We start from the raw sequence: 23,595 nt of genomic DNA on the forward strand, positions 1-23,595 counted from the left end.
TCAGTTGCTTGTTATTGTTATTAGACTGTAGTTTGTTTGGTTTTTTTTGTATATTATCCATGAAGTGAGTAATAATTAATGTTAGAGTATGTTAAAATGTGACAAACACCAGATTAAAATGGCTTTAAAAAAAAAAAAAAAAAAAAGTCATAGTTTTCACTCAGTATATCAGTAAATACATGTTTCTTTGCTTCAAAAATTAAAAACATGGTGTCCAGCTGAGTGGATATTTTTGCAACTCCATGAAAAATAGGTTCATAAAAAAATTTTTCAATTGCATTGTTTTTTTCAGGCCTAAAGAGGAATACAAACACTCAGGAAAAATAAGTTGATTAGAGGCAAAACACGGTATTAGAAATCTCTCTGACGGGACATTTTAGAGACAATTTGACCCGCATTTGTACTTTTAAATTCATTTTGGCTTTAGCTGGACCACAAGGGATTGTTCAAAACAAGGAGCTACTTTATACTGAAATAAATGTTGGAATGGCAAACAATTCAAGTTCGCTCTCTGACTGGACATGACTGTTTGGACCCATGAAGGTTCTCATAATTCATGCATCATAGGGTTAATGCGTAGTATTTGTTTCCTTTTTATCTGAAACATAAAAAGTGACAAACACGATCAGATCCATAACAACAAACGCAGACAGGGCAACTGACCTGTCTGTGCAGAGGTGGATTAGGGATTAGTGTTGTATGATTGTTGAGCCCCCCCCCCCCCCCCCCCCCCCCCCCAGCAGTGCTTCAGCTTTGTGTGTGAGCTCCACACTGTCATTGTTTGTTCTGGTGGGGTTCTCCCAAACACTGGGGATCTGCTCATACAATGGCTTCATTAAGGGGACAATGGCTTTGTGTTAGCTAATGACAGGGCTCCTCCCAGCCTCTGTCTGCTCTGACGGACACCTGAGACACAGGGACACACTGAGGACCGTTCAGCAGGACAGCAGTGGACCCAGAGGACAAGCACTGATCAATCAACTCTGCACGTTCTGCTTCTGACCTAGCACTGCTTTCACAAATGTCTAAAACAGGCTAAACCAGGGGTCTCAATCATGCGACCTGGAGGTCAAATGTGGCGCGCCAAAGGTTCCAATCCAGCCCATGGGATGAATTTACAAAGTGTAAAAATTCCACAGTCTTGAATTGAATTAAGCAAAAAAAAAAAAAAAAATTAGCTTGAATAAGGAAAAAATGCTGAATTAAGCAAAAAAATCTTCAATTAAGTAAAAGAATCTTGAATTAGGCTAAAAAAAAAAATCTTAAATTTAGCAAAAAAAATCTTGAATAAAGCAAAAAAATATTTTATTAAGCAAAAAATCTTGAATTATGCAAAAAAAAAACTTGAATAAAGCAAAAAATCTTGAACAAAGCAAAAAATTTGAATTTAGTAAAAAATCTTGAATAAAGCAAAAAATCTTGAATTAAGCAAAAAAAAAATCTTAAATTTAACAAAAAATCTTGAATAAAGCAAAACAAGTTTTATTAAGCAAAAAATCTTGAATTGTGCAAAAAAAAAACTTGAATAAAGCAAAAAATCTTGAACAAAGCAAAAAATTTGAATTTAGTAAAAACATCTTGAATAAAGCAAAAAATCTTGAATTAAGCAAAATAAAATCTTAAATTTAGCAAAAAATCTTGAATAAAGCAAAAAATTTTAATTTAGCAAAAAACTTGAATAAAGCAATAAATTTGAATTTAGCGAAAAATCTTGAATTAAGCAAAAAATCTTGTTTTTGTTTTAGTGCAAAAAAAACAACAACATTAAATTATGAAACTATTTACATTTACAAACTATCCTGTAACAATAAAATGTGAATAACCTGAACAAATATGAATAACCTGAAATGTCTAAAGAAAATTCAGCCCAGTTTGAACTGTTTTCTTCCTGTTCCTCAGTGTTTAGTGTCTTTGTAGATCTGATCCAGAATGCACATGGACTAATGAGAAGTGGAGGCAGAAGATTGTTACAACTGCACTGATTTTTCTCAAGAAATGTCAGTTTTTTCTGGTTATTCACATCTTTTTTGTTTGGATAGTTTATAAAAGTAAGTATTTTCATAATTTAATGTTTTGTTTTTCTTTACACTAAAACAAAGACAAAAATTTGGAATTATCATTATTTATATGTTATTACCTCTGCCAGGAGGTATTGTGATCACTTTGCTTTGTGTGTTTGTTTGTGTGTTTGTTTGTTTGTTTGTTTTTTTTAACAACTTTAGGGGAAAACTCTTCCCCCCATCTTTCCCAAATCTTCCCCACAGATAGGCCTAGACCCTCGGACCAACCCATTCCATTTTGGTCCCAGTAGGACAAAGTTCAAGGTCACAGCAAGGTCACAACATCTACAGTTTTCCATCTGTCATCATTGAACATTTTTGAAAATTCATCCAAAATTCAAAACGACTCTGATTAGCCTCCAACTGGATCCACCTGTAGCTTAGAACAATATCTTGTATCTGGCACAAAATTGTCCACATCCACTGTGGAATGTGGACTCTGTGGACATTTACACTGAACATTGAAAATCCCATTTCCCACACATTTAAAATTAGAACTCAACTAATATTGATGTGAGTTGAATCTAATTGGACAGACACATGACTGGGACCAAGCTGCAACTGTTTCTGCTGAATGGAACAACCTGGAAACTGTTGAATTTAAACAGAAATAGTGGCTCCACACATGCACACTGCTCAGGTGCTTGTCGGGGGTCTGCGTTCCCTGAACACCTGTTCCGTTCTTATGTTCCTGGTCCGGTCCACTGCTGAAGGTGGAACCTGGCAGAACCCTGGTGGAAAAGCTCCACAGTGTCCCTGTCCTCTGCAGGTACATAGATGCGTCATTGTGCTTGTCTTCAGTGTTTCAGTTGGTCTGCAGGTGAGGAGGGCGGGACTTTTACCTGCCTCTGGGACCCGACGGCCAATCAGAGGCCGCCTTCATGTCACGGGAGCCAATGGGAGGCAGGCTCCCCGTCAACACCAAATCTTTTACTGTGAAAGAATTTGAAACAATGTTGACCCGCTGCCATTAAAGCCAAGGCAAATGTTCTAATGCGTGGCAACGGCATCTATTGATATAAGAGGAATGATTAGTGTGTGGAGTGGGTCCAGCACACACACGCAGCTGATTGGCTGAGGGGACAAAAGAGCCCACGGAGGATTTACCTGAAGAGAGGTGGAGAGGAGACACGCACAGGGAAGGAAGGGAGAAAAAAAGAAGATTTACCTGTAGACCAACTTCTGGAACTCACTGACTGTATGAGCTGCTCCGACTTGAAAGTCCAGTTTCACCAGGAAGAAGAGGAGAGGAAGCAGAATATGAGCCAGCCTGAGACAGACAGGTAAGTGGAGGAGGAAGGGGACCAGGACTGGACACACACACACACACACACACAGCTGGGACACAGACAGAGCTGGGAAAGACAGAAAGAAAGACAGAAAGAAAGAAAGACAGAAAGAAAGAAAGAAAGAAAGTCAGAAAAGCCTCCTCCAGGATCGCAGGCCTTTTCTGTGCAGTGTGTTAGAACAGGTCTGGTGTGGTCTGGGGTCCCTGCAGGACTGTTGTGGGTCTGGACTCACTGTTCTAATAAATAAACCCCTTTCAGGCCCGGGTTCTAAAGGAGCCTGGGCGCCTTGGATTGCGTTGTTAGAGCTGAATTCGCCATTTTTGACTGATGGAAATGCACTCAAAGTGAAAAAACTGGATTTTCCAAACGCTTTGAATTCTGAAATGAAATGACTCCGAGTAGAGAACATTTATGTGGAGTTATGATGCGACATGGATGAGTGTGAACAAGAAGTGTTTGACTAACCTGTGGACTGACGAGGACATGAGAAAAAAGGATATGTTTTGAATCTAAGAACACCTTATTATTTATTAGTATTTATTAGTATTTATTATAGGGTTATAGGGATGTAACAATATGTACATTTCATATCACAGTTATTGTGACCAAAATGATCGTGGTTATCATTATTATCGCGGTATTGTTAAAATTGTGCTCAAAATGTTCTAAAAGTACTAATACACACTGAAATAATATAACCAAGTTGTATTTTGAAAAACAAACAAACAAATAAAATAACATCACAATGAACTTTCTGTTGCAGAAACATTCAAATATTAACATGTAAACATCAAATATACAAATGTGCATTAAAGGTGGAACCTCATGGACACTGTGTGACCATTTTACAGACCACTGAGTTGTTTTAGTTTCTTTTTCAGACATAGATAGATAGATAGATAGATAGATAGATAGATAGATAGATAGATAGATAGATAGATAGATAGAACAGAGCTCTCTCTCTCTCTCTCTCTCTCTCTCTCTCTCTCTCTCTCTCTCTCTCTCTCTCTCTCTGAGTTTTCAAAGTGCTGTAATCAAACATGGTTATCAGGATAATTAGAATTTAAACAGTAATACACTGGGAGTTTGACCGTGGTTTATCGTTATACCAGTAATCGTTCCATCCCTGTAGGGTTATTATTACTGTTATTGTTGTTTTTGATCCTGTTAATTTTTTTCAGTTACAAGTTACTTCTGGAATAAAGTTGTGATCTTAATGGTGGGTTATAATATTATTAATTTCATATTTCCATTATTTATGGTATGAATGCATTGTTAATGTTTAATATTACTATTACTACTATTATTGTTAGAATCAGTAGCTTAGGGCTGCAACCATGAGCTAACTACAGGTTCTTCTCATTGCAATTTATTTTTCTTGATTAATCAATTAATTGTGTGGTTGATAAAATGCCATAAAATGTCAATCAGTGTTTCCTTAAATATCTTTGGATACTCAGTTATTCAAGTCATAGACAGAACATAATCACATGTAAAAAGCTGCATCAGCGCTGCAGTGAAACCAGCAGGTGTGTGTTCCACGGTTACGGCACACTGACATGACATTTAGTGTGGAGTCCATCAGTGTTAGTAAAGCTTCGACAACATAAACATCATCTGTGACCTTTTACTCAGTGTCTGTGTCAGTGGTCTGTCACAACAACATGTAGAAAAACTGACTAGAATATGGAATTCATGCCAAAAGTGATAAATGCTGAAGTGTTGCCTTATGGGCCTGTTAAAGGTGCTGTTTCAGTTCATTGGACTGACTCCAGCTGGGTTTTCACATCAGCCTCTGTTTTCTTTTGATTTCCGTAGCACATGGCAGATTTAGGGTGGGACAGTAAATGTTTTATCTGACAAGTAGATCTGGCACAGAGGTCCACTAGACACATCTGCAGTGGTCACAAAGCAGCATTTTGTCTGAATTAAAGCATGCAAACAATTGCACGGTTAAATTTATCATTTCATTCCAGTCTACTGTTGTAAACAGAAAGGGAACGTCTCTGTTCTCGTCCACTGATCCTGTAGTTTGTACTTTGTGAGTCCAAGTTGACACATTGAGATGCTGTGTTGTGAGTGGCTGAATTCACAGAGGTGTTGTGACAACACTGAGTGTGAAACTGGTCTGTCATCTGCACTGAAGTAGGAACACAAAGTACACTATGTATGGAAGAGGTGTTGTAGGTACATGTAGCTGCTGTAGTTCAGAGTGAACAGAACCTGAACGACTGAAAACAGAAGACGAGCAGAATCTGACCCATGTCGACATTCATCACACACTGAAGTGGACCTTCTGTGTGGAAGCCAACACTAGAACATGCAGGAACAGCACACACTGCAGACTGGAGCGGTGGGCTTAGCCTGTCAGACGCCCAGGGAGCAAATGGGGGGTTAGGTGCCTGGCTCAAGGGCACATCAGCCAACAAGTGTCTCACTCCTGGAAATCGAACCAGTGAGCCTTTGGTCACAAGCTGACTCTGCAGCCGACTAGGCCAAAAAATGTAAATTATTCCTATTATCGTGTGGATTTTTGACAGTTTGATGTTGAATTTAAAATGTCTTTGTTGATTTAGGTACTTCTGTGGCTTGGATGCTCGGTTCAACAGCTTTTAGTTTGGATTCAAGTCAGAAATAGTACATTTCCATCAGTGATGAATCTCTTGAGGGAAAACGATGATATTGGCGAATTAATCAGATATCAGCTTTTCCCTGTTCGACAGTGGTGCTATTATATTGACTTACAAATAATTATGTACACACACACACACACACACACACATATGTATATATATATATATACATATATATATATATATATATGTGTGTGTGTGTGTGTGTGTGTGTGTGTGTGTGTATATATATATGTCGATACATATATATATGTGATACAGTCGAGGACAAAATGATTAGATCCCCTCTTGTTTTCTTCAGTTTCTTGTTCATTTTAATTCCTGGTCCAACTAAAGGTCCATTTGTTTGGACAAATATAATGATAACAACAAAAACAGCTCATCGTAGTTTAGTTTCAGAGCTGATATATATCCATTTAATTATTATTATTATTTAACATGTTTTTCTTGATAACCAAAATCACTTCAGTTCTTACATCAATATTTGTGTCATTGTACTGACAAAAACAGTGCTTTTATTCATTCCATGTTTTCTTTTCTGTCTGTTTTAGTCACATGACACACACAGGAGTTAGGACTGGATTGAATAACCATTGTTTTTGATGACTTTTGATGGTCTAAGAATTTTTTCAGCGACTGTAAATGAACACCATATATATATATATATATATATATATATATATATATATATATATATATATATATATATATATATATATATATATATATATATATATATATATATATAGAACATACTACAGTAGTGGTCGTATTTGGTGTGACCTTCCTTTTACACTTAACATGTCTTTAATCTTTTTGTTCAAACGATATAAATTTTTTGTCATTCACTCTCAGAAACATCTGACATGTGCTGAATGAAACCTGGAATCAAAAATCCAACAGTGTGTGCTGCTCGTTGTCATGGGGTCACACTAAATACTGACTTTAAGCTTTAGAACACATTTAGTTCCGGTTTTTGTGTGTCATTTAAGGCTGTGCACATATTTCCTGTATATTCTTGTTGTATTTGAAGAAAAGTGACTGAGAAATAAATATGCGTGTTCATTTCAACGCTGCATGAACAACTAATCTAAAGGCCGCCTAAAATTTAGCACAGTACTGTGTGTGTATATGTATATATATGACATATGATAAATGACATATGACAAATGACTGATTTGTCCACCTATTGACTTGTTAATTGAATCTGTTTGTGTGTCAGTAAGCGTCTGGTGGTGGTGGTCCCCAATGAGAGCTCCTTTCCTGCAGTCCGTCGGGCATACACAAGCGAGGACGAGGCATGGAGGTCCTACCTGGAGAACCCGCTGACAGCCGCCACCAAAGCCATGATGAGCATCAATGGGGACGAGGACAGCGCCAACGCCCTGGGCCTGCTCTATGACTACTACAAGGTGTGCTTTAACTGCATTTTGCATGGAAGGAAAATACATAAAGCTACAAAGGTGATGAAACTTAGGAAGACTTTGCCTGTAACTCCCAAAGGATTCTAGGAAGAAGATACTCATGGAAATCTCACACACTGCACTTTCATTAGATTTCCACTTGAGGTCTTCAATCGCCATAGACCCCCATGTTATAACACCCAGTTTAATGCATACATGTTTACAGCCTGGTAGAAAAACTAGTTTTGTTCATGTAATAGCTAATTTCCCTGCTCATGACAGCTGTCCGTGGAGGCCTTTCTGTCTAACATACCTGTTTAGATTAGGCTAACAGGATGTGTCTGTCATGGAAGCTTTGACTGACAGCTGTTGAACATTCACAGTCTCTGTTTCTGAATAAATCTGTTTTTTCTTGACAGACAGGGCTTCTGTAGTTATGTTACAGGAATTACACTAACAAAATGGTAAAGTGACATAGTTGAGCAGTGGTTCTATGATGAACTGGTGAGACATCCAGTGTGTAGCGTCCCTGTGACCCTGGCTAAGCCGTTCACATAATGAATGGATGGATGGATGGATGGATGGGTTTACTGGTACTTGATTATAATACCCAGCTTGTTGGTGTAACTTACAATAGCTTATGTTAATATTAGTCAATAAGATAGCTTGCTCATAAAACCAGCCAGCAGCAGTGAGTGTGTTTATACATTATGTGAATCAGACACTGATATATCATCTAACACAACTTAAATGAATGTGCCTATTTATTTCTCATACAGAGGAAAATACAGGAAGTATGTTCACAGCCTTAAAAGACACAGAAAAAAACAGAAGTAAATGGGATATAAAGGTTAAAGTGAATTTAATTTAATGTGACCTCTGACCCCATGACAGGAAGCAGCATAAATAATTAGAAACATCTGACATGTGTTGAATGAAACCTGGTGTAAAATATGAGAAAATTAAGGCTATAAATCTCCTAGTTTTTGAACAAAAGGGTTAAAGACATGTTAAATGTAAATGGAGGTCACAGTAAATACGACCACTTTGGTTTACAGAAGCTGTTTTTAACCTGAACCTTTAGTTTTTCCTGCTCTAAATACTTTGTTTTTTAAACAATATCTTTACTGAACTTTATATTACACAATAATTAACAACATACTTAACATAAAGCAAACAATAAGGAACATATCCCCCCAAATAAAGAAATGAATGAAAGCAAAAAAAAAAAAAAAAATTAAATTAAATAAATACAAATCAAATAAAATAAGCATAAATAAACAGCATACAGCTCCATAAATCAGCACCACTGTCAAAATTAATTGGTTTCATAAAATGTGAGAAACTCAGTTAAAGGTGACCATATTTTCACAAAATCCCCTCCCCTTCCTCTAACAATAGAAGTGAGTCCTTCCAATACAATACAAGATGCCAACGACTCCATATGTTAATATTTTTGATGGGCTTGGTGTTGTGCAACATGACCTTGTTTTGGTGAAGTTTGCATTCTTTTGGTAAGTCCGCCCCTCCACCCTTTTATTGAAATATGGCCACTTATGTTTCAAACAACCACGATGGTGATGGCCAAAGTGCTAACCTTCAGAAGAGCAGTCCAGGTTTCATCTAGGATTCATACACCCACTGTGGAAGACCTGATGTTAGTCACAGATGGCAGACTACACCGCCTGTCTGGGACTGAGACCACATCCACTGCATGTACAACACAAAACCTTCAAGACTAGGGCTGTGTATCGGCAAGAATCTGGTGATATGATACAAATCACAACACTAGGATCACGATACGATATATCACGACATATCATGATACTGTTAAAAAGGCCATTTTTTGTTTGTTTCTTTTTTTTTAAGTGATTATTTCCTTGAAGAATTGAATTACACCAGAAATCTGCACAAATACTAAACACATTTTTATTTGATCCCAACAGGATTTAATGTTATGTCACAAATTTTTGTAATTCTTCTAGTTTCCAAAGGAACTACCATCTGCCTCTCAGAAAGGATAAAGTCCTTTTAGGATGATTCAAATAACCATTATTTAATAAAACAGTGTTAAATAATAATAAATAAAATATAAACAAAAAAGAAAAACAAAAAACAAAAATGAACCTCCACCATATCTGCATTTGAATAAATACCTAAACATATCGATACAGTACTTTTTAATATTGATACAGTATTGTGAAATGAAATATATTATATAAATTATAGAGCCAATATTTTCTTACATCCCTATTCAAGACTAGATAACACATGTCTTCAAAGCTGTAATTACTTGGCTGAGCAGTTAAATTTGTCTTCAGAGAACAGATGAATCAAAAAGTGATAAAGTATAAACTGGTATGCTGTAGTTTAGTCCAACAAATAAATGATAGAGATTGCTCAGTTTCCAACACCTGATGTTTGGTTTTTATTATGTAGACCTTGTGTGGACATTAAACCCATGTAATAAATACATCTACAAATGCTACGTAGTGATGCCCACTCAATTTTCAATCTGTCAAACCTGATAAATGCTAGAAATTGTTCCACCTTTTTAGAGCTTAAAATTTACAAGGCTGTTTCTGCGTCAGTGGGGTGATTTTAGAAGACTATTGACATTTAGAACAGTGTATCTGATGTATATTTAAAAAGAAATGTAAGAAAATTTGTCAAAATGTACAAAAGTGACATAAGCATGAATTGAATATTGTGAAAGTTTCCTTCTTACATGTGGTTGATGTTCAACAGCATGCAGTGATGACCTTCCCTCTCTTTCCAGGTGCCTAAAGAAAAGAGGCTTCTGCCTGTCGGCAAAGTAGTGGAAATTACAGAGGAACAGGAGAAGAGGTCAGTCACTGTGGTTCGTAGTTTGTAGTGCTTCAGCAATGTTGAACATTTAGACACAGAAAGACCCCTGAAAAATGTGCAAAATTATCTAGAGCAGGGCTGTCAAACTCATTTTAGTTCAGTTCCACATTCAGCCCAGTTTGATCTGCAGTGGGCCGAACCAGTAAAATAAGAACAGTGAAAAAAGTAAAATTCTATTATGATCAGGTTCACATCTACAAAGTTCCTTAAAAATCTGAATAACATGAACAACTTGAATTGTCTTAACCCTTTAACTGCCTGTTCGACCATATGGTTGAGTTACTCATCAGGTTCCTCTTAGTGGGGTAGTTAAAGGGTTAAGAAAAACAAGTGCAATTTGAACAATATTCTGCCTCATTTTTATCAGTTTATCATTTACACATGTGCATAAAACATTTAGTAACAGGTATAATATTGGTCAAATTACATTTACTTTTCTTCAGACATTTGTTCGTATTTGTTCAGGTCATTCACATTTTTTATATAAGTACAGTTTGGTAATATAATCATTTTCATGTAATTTTACTTTTTTACACCAAAAAAACAAAGAGAAAATTTGGGCTTGTCATTATTTATAGGTTATTCTGATAATATTTTACTGGTTTTGACCCACTTCAAATCTAACTGGACTGTATGTGTCTGTTTGTGGAACCTGAATTAAAATAATTTTGACACCATTGATTGTTAATATCTTCAGTGTAATTTTTACATTTCACAAATTCATCCCGTGGGCCAGATTGGACCCTTTGGTGGGCCGGATTTGGCCCCCAGGCCGCATGTTTGACACCTGTGGTCTAGAGTGTGTGTAGACTAGAGCTGCAACCGATTAATCGATTAGGTGCTTGAAGTGAATGGAAAAATTCACAATTCAATTAATGGACTCGAATTGATTGAAGGGAAATATTCTATTGCAGTTTTCCTGAATTGAAGCTTCTTTGTGCGTCACAATAAGCATCCGTGTGAAACACAACAGTGGAACCAATGTTTAACAGCAGAGAAATGAAGGAAACAAAGCTTTGATTCAGGAGAACTGTGGTTGAATGTTTTTTTTTGGATCACTCTGAGTCGATTAATTGGTTGCAGCTCTAGTGTAGACCATCCTGGAGCGCCGTGAAATGCTCTAATAATCAGTAAACTGTAGAAGTTGACAGCGTTGCAGCTGTTATTAATGATGTAGTTTGGGATGATCATGTACCACAGATTTTAGTAATATGTGGGGGAATGTTATGGATGATTGCAGCACTTTTATATTTACCCAGAACTCTTAAAGGCACTTCAAGATTTCAGTAGTTTTGTTGTTAATGGTCCAATGTGTCAAATTTCCCATCTGATTGCAGAAATGAAATATAATTATCATGATATATTGATAATTATGTTTTCATCAGTGTGTAATGACCTGAAAATGAGAATTACTTAAGAAAGATTGGTTTGTATCTATATATTGATAATTTCTTTCCTGCTACTTTTTATTTTACCTGAATGGAGCGACTGTAACACCCAACAATTTCCCCCTGGGATTAATAAAGTATTCTGATTTTGACTCTGATGATTGTTTTGAGCTGTAGTTTCACCACTAGATATCACTAAATATCACACACTAAATACTACTACAACCTACACAAGTATTGTATTGTATCCAAATGCATTACTAATAATACAGGCAAAAAACTCTCTAAACCAGGGCTCTCAAACATGCGTCCCGGGGGCCAAATGTTGCCCACCAAAGGTTGAATAAAGGATGAATTTATGAAGAACAAAAATTCCACAGTCAAGGCTGTGGAACTCATTTTAGTTCAGGTTCAATATGATCTCAAGTAAAATAATAATATCCTGCAAGAAATAATGACTCCAGATTTTCTTCTTGGTTTGATGTGAAAAAAAAAAAATATTACACTATGCCTATAAATAATGACAACTTCTAATTTTTGTCTTTGTTTTAGTGCAAAAAATAACATTAAATTATGATTAAATTAAATTAAATTATAATTTACAAACTATCCTGTAATAATAAAGTGTGAATAACCTGAACAAATATGAACAACCTGAAATGTCTAAAGAAAATTCAGCCCAATTTGAACTCTTTTCTTCCTGTTCCTCAGTGTTTAGTGTCTTTGTAGATCTGATCCAGAATGCACATGGACTAATGAGAAGTGGAGGCAGAAGATTGTTAAAATTGCTCAGATTTTTCTGAAGAAATGTCAGTTTTTTCAGGTTATTCACATCTTTTTTGATTGCATAGTTTATAAAAGTAAGTATTTTCCTAATTTAATGGGGCTATTTGCACTAAAACACAGACAAAAATCTGGAGTTGTCATTATTTCTAGGTTATTCTGTTATTATTTTACTGGTCCAGCCCACTGCAGATCAAATCAGACTGAATATGGCCCCTGAAAGAACATGAGTTTGACACCCCTGCTCTAAACAGAAATGCATAAATTCATCACAGTTCCTTTGAACCTGTGTGTTTTTTCAGGTCTACGTTGCCTGCCAATCCCAGCAACCAAAGCGAGGTGGAGCCGGTGGATAATCGAGTCCAAGTCCTTAAATCCGTCCCGGTAAAGCTGTCTCTGAACATGGAGCACCAAAGCGAGACCAAAAGGGAGCAGTTGAGCAGCTCAGCGGGGGCTAGTGCAGGGGACGGCGGCTCAGCAGCTGTGGCCGTGGTGAAGGCGGAAGTGTACGCCCCCGTCTTCATGGCAGGAGCTGGACTACACTACAGGGTGGAGGGGGAGGAGCCGGCGCGGGTCATCTATGAACAGAGCCCCTACGAGGTGACCGCCGTCAGCCACGACTCCTACGGGAAGACGGACCAGCAGAGTCCGCCTGACAGCCCCTATGAAGAGGACCGGGATGGGGTGAGAGCATGACACTGCTACTGGAAGGCTTTGGTCCTGAAACTAATGCTCCATTCACAGCACAAACAGACTGGAGCCCATTTAGCTCAATACAAAGGGGATATTCTAATTTGCTAAATACTTTTCACAAAGCTTTCTCAAACATCCAGATTTTACATCTGTTTATACAGCTTTGGGTAACCCTTTTTATAGTGATCACTTTGCTTTGTGTGTTTGTGTCCGTGTTTGCGTGTTTGTTAGTTTGTTTGTTAGCAAGATAACTCAAAAAGTTATTGACGGATTTTCATAAAATTTTCAGAAAATGTTAATACTGGTAGAAAGAAGAAATGATTAAATTTTGGTGGTGATCAGGGGGGTGGGGGGGATCAGTGTTGGCGGAGGTCTGTGCTCTCCGAGTGCTTTTCTTGTCACCTCCACCAGGAGGTACTGTGATCGCTTTGCTTTGTGTGCGTGTGTGCGTTTGTTTGTTTGTTTGTTTGTTAGCAAGATAACTCAAAAAGTTCTAGACGGATTTTCATGAAATTTTCAGGAAATGTTGATATGGCACAAGGAAGAAATGATTAAATTTTGGTGGTGATCGGGGGTGGGGGTTGGGGGGTGAGGCATGGGGGCCCACTGATCTGCCTTGGCGGAGGTCTGCGCTCTCCGAGTGCTTTTCTTGTTTTTTTGCATGTTTGTTTGTTTGTTTGTTTGTTTGCAACTTTAGGGGAAAACTCTTCCACCCATCTTTCCCAGATCTTCCCCACAGATAGGCCTAGGCCCTGGGACCAACCCATTAAATTTTGGTCCCAGTAGGACAAAGTTCAAGGTCACAGCAAGGTCACAACATCTACAGTTTTCCATCTGTCATCACTGAGACATTTTCCAAAATTCATCAAAAATTCAAAACGACTCTGATTCTCCTCCAGTTGGATCCACCTGTAGCTTAGAACAATCTCTTGTATCTGGAACTAAATTGTCCACATCCACTGTGGAATGTGGACTCTGTGGACATTTACATTGAACATTGAACATCCCATTTACCACACATTTAAAATTAGAACTCAACTAATATTGATGTGAATTGAATCTAATTGGACAGACACATGACTGGGACCAGATTCAACTGTTTCTGTGTATGGAACAACCTGGAAACTGCTGAATTTAAACAGAAATAGTCGATCCACACATGCACACTGTTCAGGGTTCTTGGTGGAGGTTTGCGTTCTCTGAACACTTGTTAATTCTAGTGTATTTTAAGTATTTTAATTGATTCAGCATAATGTGTTTTAATGTTGCCACAGTTTCGAGCTCCATAATAAATGAACACGATTCATATAAACCATATTTTCATCTTATTCATGGTGATGCACCAGCTTCATCATCATGAAAATCCTTGGCCAATACTGATATTTAAAATGACATTTTAGCTGTTACCTGTGTTACTTTCTAATTTATTTATTTATTTATTGTTATTTGTACCTGTTAACAAGAAGATCTTCAATAAAATCATCATCATCATCGTCATCAAAATAATTACTATGTTGAAGTCTCTCAGTCCTTCATCACATTATTTTTGAATGAACACACATCCAAACATACACATTTATGAAAAAGATTTAATATGGGTGAATATCTAATGCTGCCTTAGGTGAAAATCATATATTATATTTACCAGCATCAGCGAATGTCAGTGCATCCGCATTTATTTATATTATTTTATATGTAAATATTAATTTCAAAACCAAGAAAATCAGTTAGGAAGTTTAGAAGCCAATTACTTATTACTTTAAAATAAGTAAATTAAACTCATTTATTTTCCACAGTACTTTCTACTGTGAAAAATGTGATCAGTAAGTAATTTGAATATGTTTCATTCAGCCACATATTTGTTAAATCTACTTGTTTTATGAAGTAAATGTTGCTTTTATTTATTGACTGTGTTTAAATTCACATCTGTCTCAGTTTCCACAGGGGAAGTATACAAATGAGCAGAAGGTGGTAACTATGGGATATATACTATATGTAATTAGATTACACATTGAACATGTTACAGGTAACAGAGCGTAGTTTACTCAGAGTAAGAAACATTGGACATGTGTTGAATGAAATATGGTAGAAAACTCTAGAAGATTGATTGCTCAAAATACTGGATACCTCATTCTGTTTCTTCACAAATTCTTGGTTTTAATGTTGCTCTGTGTTTCCAGCGTGTGTTGTTATAGCAACAGAGAAATGCGTTCATACATTATGTGAAATCATGACACTGTACTTCTGCTAAAGCAACAAACCTACTTGTGGCCTACAACTTTTCACAGAACTATATTATATGTACTCCTATTATATATATTGTGTCTCATGAGCATATTATTAGACTATATACGAGGTTATCTAACATTTAGCACTAGTCATGGTTCAGGGTGTAAGAAAATTTCGGTTCTGCAATACATCGTGATATTTCATTTCACAATACTGTATTGATATTAAAAAGTACTGTACTGATATTTTTAGGTATTTATTCAAATGCAGATATTGTGGAGGTTCATTTTTGTTTTTTCTTTTTTGTTTATATTTTATGTATTCTTATTTAACACTGTTTTATTCAATAATGTTAGTTCCTTTGTTGGAACTGAAGTAAAATAATGTTCTGATGTTAGTTTTGAACTAATAGAATATGAACATTTGAACAGGATTGTGAGTGCGGCGTATAACTCACTAGTCGTGAACCTCGGAGTTCTTCTGTGCGTGACATGTATCAGCAAACAAAGGGTCTGGAATCCAACTTTTCTGCTTGTGGTCTTTACTTAAAAGTTAGATTGATACAAACAGAAGATGAATTTCTAAATTAAATTACATGACGGTCAAAAGACTGTGATGTTCCTGGGCTCCAGGCTTCCGGTTCCACTTCTCTTTCTTTAAGTTTTATATTCTTAGCCACCAAAAGGATTGCATCACACAATGATGTCAAGAATTATGCTATTATTACTTGATATTCATATAATATACATAAATTATTAATAAGAAATCAAATATAAATATGAATTTTTAACTGAAGCACAAAAAATGGCTCTAACAAGGATCTTAAACTGTAATGTCTGTAAAACAGAATTTCAGTTTGAACACAGGAACATTTTGGGATTTAACATTAGATCCTGTTGGGATCAAATTAAAATGTGTTTAGTATTTGTGCAGATTTCTGGTGTAATTCAATTCTTCAAGGAAATAATCATTAAAAAAAAAGAAACAAACAAAAAAAGGACTTTTTAACAGTATCATGATATATCGTGATATATCATATCGTGATCCTAGTATTGTGATTTATATCGTATCGCCAGATTCTTGCCAATACACAACCCTAGTCATGGTGTGGCTAACCAGCTAATGAACCAACAGTCAAATGTGTCTGGAGAACTTGTAAAAACAGCAAAATGAGCTGTTTTTACATTGGCTTTTCTGAGAATTAAGATTGTTTAATTTCTTTCACATTTTTCTACTCGCTTACTGAGATATTCAACATTAATGTATGTATTTTTTGCTATTTTAAGACTAACTTAAATTATTATCATTGTTATGATGATGATGATGATGATGATGTTGATGATGATTACTTGGGAAATATTCTCCTTCAGAGTTCAAATGTGCTGAATTTTATGTACTTTGATAATATAAAATAGAAAACAAATTACAGAAGTGCTGTTAAAGTGTTATTTACTGTATATACATAGGTTTATGTACGTTTATATATCTGTTTCCATGGGTTTGAATGTGAAAAGTGAATGTATTCTAATGCACAGACAGTGTTTTGAAGTACAAGTGGTAGCTCAGAGACAAACAATCCCCCCAGTCTGCCTCTCTTTTTTTTTGACCCAACTTTGGTAACATTTCCCTTCGTTTATTCTTGAAGCATTATGTTTGTAGACCAGTGTTTCCAGAGACTTTACCATAAATATGATCGAACAGGAATATGAAAGTGCTAATTATGTTTGGGAGTTGGACATGTTCAGTCTGACCTCAGTTCATGTAAATATGTTTTGTATTTTTCCTCATTCGACAGTGTTGTGTGAGCAGTTCCTCCCAGACTGAATGAACCTGTCAGTGTGTCCACATCATTTCCTCTTTCTCTGTGTTTTTGTGTTCCCAACAGAAGTACCACACACCTTCCTCTCTGGTGACAGATGACTTCTTATTTCATGAGGAAGGAGTGTAAGTCTACAGTGTGTTCACTTTGTGATCCAGTCATATTGCAGTGTACTCTATGTACCATTATATATGCATGAGTAACAATCTGAAAAGCAAAGAGCTGACTGGAAATGATCTGAACCCTTTCATGCATACTGGGCACTGTAGTGGACAGCTATTCTACAGCTGTTCTCTTGTATATTCACGTTTTTGTTTTTTTTTTTTTATATTATCTCCATGAAGTGAGTAATAACAAGTATTAGACTATGTTAAAATGTGAGAAAACATCAGATTAGCTGCATGAATAATGTTTTTATTTCATAGTTTTCACACAGTATATCACTTTCTGATGATGGGTTTTAAATACATGTTTCTTTGCTTCAAAAATTAAACGCATGGTGTCCAGCTGAGTGGACATTTTTGTATCTCCATGACAAATATTTTCATTAAACCATATTTTTTTTTCATGCCTAAAGAGGAATAAAAACACTCAGGAAAAAAATGTTGACTAAGGTTCTTATAATTCATGCATGAAAGGGTTAAGAATGAACAATTGAATCTTGGCTGTTTCTTCTTCTATTCCTGATATTTCTAATTACACTTTATCATTCTGTGTGTGTGTGTGTGTGTGTGTGTGTGTGTTTGTGTGTGTGTGTGTGTGTGTTTGTGTGTGTTTGCAGTGACAGTTTCCAGTACACCCTCGATGCCACCCGCTCACTGCGTCAGAAACAGGGCGAGGGGCCCATGACCTACCTGAACAAGGGCCAGTTTTACGCTGTGACGCTCAATGAGCTCAGCACTAACAAACGTCTCCGTCACCCTATCAGCAAAGTCAGGGTGAGAGGACCATTTCATTTCATTTCTATGACTGTCCTATCATTGTATTTCACATTAATCAATTAATCACAAAAATCAAAATGTGATTCTTTGTGTATTTGCTTAAATTATATATTTAGCTCTTAATCATCACTTAAGAGATAATGAAAGTACTATTCTGTATTTTTTTTTGTAATTATCTTTTTATTATTTTTTTTTTCAGTCAGCATTATCTTAGTATTTTACATCATGTACATGACTTCTATGTATGTGAAGAAAAACAAACAAAAAAAATCATACTCAAACAGGGGAGCATTGACTGAAATAGTAAAAATATACAAAGCAACCCAAAATATAGTTAAAGAGAAAGAACAAGTGTATTTCCCATTCCATTCTTTTCCCCTGTATAAGATGAACATTGAACATTTAAAGTGTAGCACGAACCCAGGGTTTACACGGATCTATAGTCACGTTACTCTGATCAAGTAAAATGGGCTCTTAATAGTGTTATTAAATCAACCCAGTTTTTCCAACACTTGGTGAATTTGTCTGAATCCAGTCTGACAGAGAAGGTCCACTTCTCCATCCTGTAGATGTCATCTATAACCTCTGTCCACTCCTCCATTTTTGGTGCATCCTTTTTTAACCACTTCCTAATGATGGCTTTTTTCCCTGCCACCGACAATATTCTGAACAGATATTTATCCTGTGAATGTGTTCTCCCCTGGTTCTCTTTTCCCAAGTATATAGATTCAAATGTGAATGGGAATTGGACTTTGAAAATGTTCTCCATGCTTTTCTTCAAAGCCTCCCAGAGGGCACAATGTAAGGGCAGTCCCAAGATATATGAAAATGATTGGCTTTACTTTCACCACATAGTCTCCAGCATCTGGAGATTTCTGCGCTGGTGTAAAAACTGTTGTGCATTTTACATACCCGTTTAATGATACGCATTCAGTTGTATCATGTAGGTCAGGGGTCACCAACCCTGGTCCTCCAGAGCCACTATCCTGCATGTTTTAGATGGATCCCTCTTCCAAAACACCTGATTCAAATGATAAGCCTCTGCAGAAGCCTGATAATGACCGTCAGGCATGCTGGAAGAGGGAAGCATCTGAAACATGCAGGATAGTAGATCTGGAGGACCGGGGCTGGCAGTAGACCTGGAGGACCGGGGCTGGTAGTAGACCTGGAGGACCGGGGCTGGTAGTAGACCTGGAGGACCGGGGCTGGTAGTAGATCTGGAGGACCGGGGCTGGTAGTAGACCTGGAGGACCGGGGCTGGTAGTAGACCTGGAGGACCGGGGCTGGTAGTAGACCTGGAGGACCGGGGCTGGTAGTAGATCTGGAGGACCGGGGCTGGTAGTAGACCTGGAGGACCGGGGCTGGTAGTAGACCTGGAGGACCGGGGCTGGTAGTAGACCTGGAGGACCGGGGCTGGTAGTAGACCTGGAGGACCAGGGCTGGTAGTAGACCTGGAGGACCGGGGCTGGTAGTAGACCTGGAGGACCGGGGCTGGTAGTAGATCTGGAGGACCGGGGCTGGTGACCCCTGATGTAGGCAGTGCATGAAAATGTTTTCACACAAGGTCTACAAACCGAGGAATGACAAATCCCCAAAGTATTTAATCGTGTTGTGGAGAATGTTCCACTGCCTCTAATCAGACAAAATCAGATCTGTTCTAATCAGATGAAGCTACACTGTTTTATTGTCGCTGAATCCACTGTTGGTCGTCTGTTCTTTATTGCCTTCCAAAAATACTACAGTCCCACTGAGACTGTGCTCACACCATATACTATACCTTATCATCTCATTGTCAAAGTGTTTTACACATTATCATGCTTCTCATCAGGGGTGTAAGAAAATATCGGTATCGCAATACATCCCGATATTTCACTTCACGATACTTTATCGATATTAAAAAGTACTGTATCAATATTTTTAGGTATTTATTCAAAAGCAGATATTGTGGAGGTTCATTTTAGTTTTAATTTTTCCAGCTCTTTTATTTCTATATTCACATGGGTTTTTTCTTCTGTTGTTTGTGTACTATAAAAGTACTATTGTGATACCGCAGGTCATAAATGTAGTTTTTTGAAATTGATAACGCTGTTTGTTAAATAATGGTTAATTCAATCATCCTAAAAGCACTTTTTACTGTCTGAAAGAGGTAATTGTTTTTTTTTTATTGGGAATGGACAAAAATAATGTTCTGATGTTGGACGATTCAGGGACTGAACTCTATGTATTCTTTTCGCAATAGAATACGAACATTTAAGCAGAATCTTAAACTGTAATGTCTGTAAAACATTATTTATTTATTTATTTATTTATTTGTGTGTTTTTTTTGTACTGGTAAAGCCATATGTTAAAACTTTATTTATCCAAATGCTGCGCTATTAGTTTTTCCAGAAAATAATCTTTTAAAAAAAGAAACGAAACAAAAAATATTGCCATATGAACAGTATCGTGATATATCGTGATATATCGTATTGTGATCCTAGTATTGTGATTTGGATTGTATCACCAGATTCTTGCCGATACACTGCCCTACTTCTCATACGGTTAAAGTAAAGTTTGTCAGAGATTCCTTTTCTCAAGCAGTTTTTAAATCAAACCTGACATTGCCATAAACCAGTGGTTTCCAACTTTTTTTGACCCCTGACCCCATTTTAACATCACAAATTTCTGGCGACCCCAGACATTCAAAACAGAGACTTTTTTTGGGGGGGGCGAAAATTTATTTGTTTTTGATCCTGTAATAGTTTGCTATACTATGTAGCAAATAAATGATAATTTTAGAGGACATTTATTGTGCTGCCCCCTGGTGGACACAGATATTCAGTTTGGGTTTGTGTATTATGTCTGTTCCGAGCTACCGTAGTTCTACTGCTACAGGAGTCTGGTCAGTTTGGTTACAGTTAAAGACCAGCTACCTGTTTTTTGGCCCTACAAAAACATCTGTCTGTAAGTATTGTTATATATTAAGATGTTAAAACACTGTATTTAGTCAGTTGAGACTCCTTGTGTTGTTTAATACTTTTATTTTGTGCATTAACAGAAGACGCTAATAGCGTTAGCATACCTATGGGATTTTCCATGTATTTTAGCATCGTACTAATTGCTATCATTAACTGCCGTTTTTTTTTGTATTTTGGAACTGTAGCTCATTATAAGTGAATGTTGTGTATGAATTACATATACAAAGCACTGATAGATTGTTTTAATATTCTACACATGTTTTTTGCTCATAAAAAATAGAAGTATACATGATTGTAACATACATTCTGTTTTTATATGTACAGTTTTACAGTCAAGTAAATATCCAACACAGCAAGAAGCTTCCTGGGTGTTTTTCTTCCAAGAACTGTTAGCTATCTGTACAGCTGGTTCACAAACACTAGTGAAGACAGAACATTTAGTCTATATAATGTTTATTATTATGGATGGAGGCAGTAAATCCAGGTGTAGATTACTGCACAAAGGGAGAATTTTATTTTCCTTTGTCAGGATCTGTCCAGTCAGTCCAGCTGTGATTTACAAGGAGGACAATTAATACTGAACAAACAAGAACTGAAACTATGAATTATGAAAGAGCTGCAGCATCTGAAACTGACCACAATGATTATTTTATGATCACAATTTATGTATTGTGATTCGGGATGTAACGATATGAAAATTTCATTTCACGGTTATTGTGACCAAAATTATCACAATTATCATTATTATCGCAATATTGTTGAAATTGTGCTCAAAATGTTCAAAAAGTACTATTACACACACTGAAATAATTTAACCAAGTTGTATTTTGAAAAATCAATAAAGAAATAAAGACATAAAATTTAATAATATCTGATGCAGAAACATTCAAATGTTAACATGTAAACAATCAAATATACAAATGTGCATTAAAGATGGAACCTTATGGACACTGTTTGACCATTTTCCAGATCAAGTTTGAGTTGTTTGAGTTTCTTTTTCATCAATCGATCGATTGATTGATCGATCGATCGATCCTGGAGTGCTGCTGCTTCTCCAGGAAATGTGCAGTACCATTAGTTTTCAAAGTGCAGTAATCAAACACAGTGATCATGATCATTAGAATTTAAACGGTTATACTAACCATCAGGAATTTTACCACAGTTTATCGTTCTACCGGTAATCGTTACATCCCTAACTGTGATTGTCTCTCTCAACTCAGTATGTGTTTTTTTATTGTAGGTATTTTTATTTTTATCAATTACTAGAAATTTCAGGCGACCCCATTTGAATTCCAGGCGACCCCACGTAGGGTCCCAACCCCAAGGTTGAAAAACACTGCAGAAATGACAGAATACCTTTATTTACTCTCCAGTTGTATGTTTTGTGTAATGAAGCTGAAGTATGGATTCATTTCTAGCATTTCTGATAACAGTTCAAACACTACCATCACTAATGTTGCTCCCGTTTCCATTTGTCCCACCAGTTATTGACCATGTTTTTCACAGTAGATTGTAATGACTCTTCTCCAATTTCCCTGTTCAGAGTGTGATCATGGTGGTGTTCAGTGAAGATAAGAACCGAGACGAGCAGCTCAAATACTGGAAGTACTGGCACTCTCGGCAGCATACGGCCAAACAGAGAGTCCTGGACATCGGTAAGTCTTTACTTTGTGTCCCCTCTAGATCTTCACAGCACCTTTCCACAATCAATAAATCATTGAATCAAAACAAATCTCCCAAAAGGCAGTGACAAATTGATGCTGGTTCAAATGCTGGAATGTGTTTAGCTAATATACAAGGCATGACCAAACTAAGAGCAAACAAACCCCCCCCTGTTGTCTGCCTGAGGCTGTTCAGCTGCCCACCATACATGAGGCTACACACACACACACACACACACATACACACACACACACATACACACACACAGGTATTACTTCATGTCGAGGTGTTGCTAGGACTCAACATAAATCCCATAATCTCCCTGACATTGCCTAAAAGATTGAGCAAAACACCGGTTTGGTAACAAAAAAGAACACAATATCCTAAACATTGACTCTCACAGCGTTTCCCACAGGTGTGCACCACTGATCTGATCTGGAAGCTCTTTATTTTTTTAATCTTAATACTTTTGACCTTTCGCCTGACTGTGTTTCTTCAGCGCATGGATGGGAGTGTACAGATCTTTTACTTTCTTGAATGAGTGTGTGAGAGGCTTGTACAAGCTCAGGCCTGCTTACCAGGCAGAGATGCAGAGGTATGTGGGAGACGGGATAGTGGAAACACTCACACACACACACACACACACACACACACCTACAGCCAGCCTGTCGGGACAGGGAATGGAATGCTAGCCACACTATTACCATGGACGGTCCTGGTCTGTTGAGAAATATCTTTGCTCAATTGAGATCATCTTAATTCTCATGTTACGTGCATCAAACCAAAGTCTAATCAGCTTCTATTTCATAGGAACATCTTTTTTTTTTGTTTCATATTTTTATTTATGTGTATACAAGAAAATGAAAGGTA

At 36.9% G+C, this 23,595-nt stretch overlaps 1 protein-coding gene across 1 annotated transcript in view; it reads left to right on the plus strand.

Moving 5' to 3' along the window:
* Positions 1 to 3,036: 3,036 nt before the first annotated feature.
* The window catches only part of grhl2b (grainyhead-like transcription factor 2b), a 45,300-nt gene continuing 24,741 nt past the window's right edge, over positions 3,037 to 23,595 (plus strand). The window contains exons 1-7 of the mRNA XM_030147361.1: positions 3,037 to 3,343; positions 7,205 to 7,394; positions 10,165 to 10,232; positions 12,727 to 13,108; positions 17,232 to 17,290; positions 17,947 to 18,103; positions 22,607 to 22,718. Coding sequence (XP_030003221.1) covers positions 3,261 to 3,343; positions 7,205 to 7,394; positions 10,165 to 10,232; positions 12,727 to 13,108; positions 17,232 to 17,290; positions 17,947 to 18,103; positions 22,607 to 22,718 — 1,051 coding nt within the window. The 5' untranslated portion in view covers positions 3,037 to 3,260. The remainder of the gene's footprint in view (positions 3,344 to 7,204; positions 7,395 to 10,164; positions 10,233 to 12,726; positions 13,109 to 17,231; positions 17,291 to 17,946; positions 18,104 to 22,606; positions 22,719 to 23,595) is intronic.

This window comes from Sphaeramia orbicularis, chromosome 11 (genome assembly GCF_902148855.1).
Source record: "Sphaeramia orbicularis chromosome 11, fSphaOr1.1, whole genome shotgun sequence".
Taxonomy (NCBI): Eukaryota; Metazoa; Chordata; class Actinopteri; order Kurtiformes; family Apogonidae; genus Sphaeramia; species Sphaeramia orbicularis.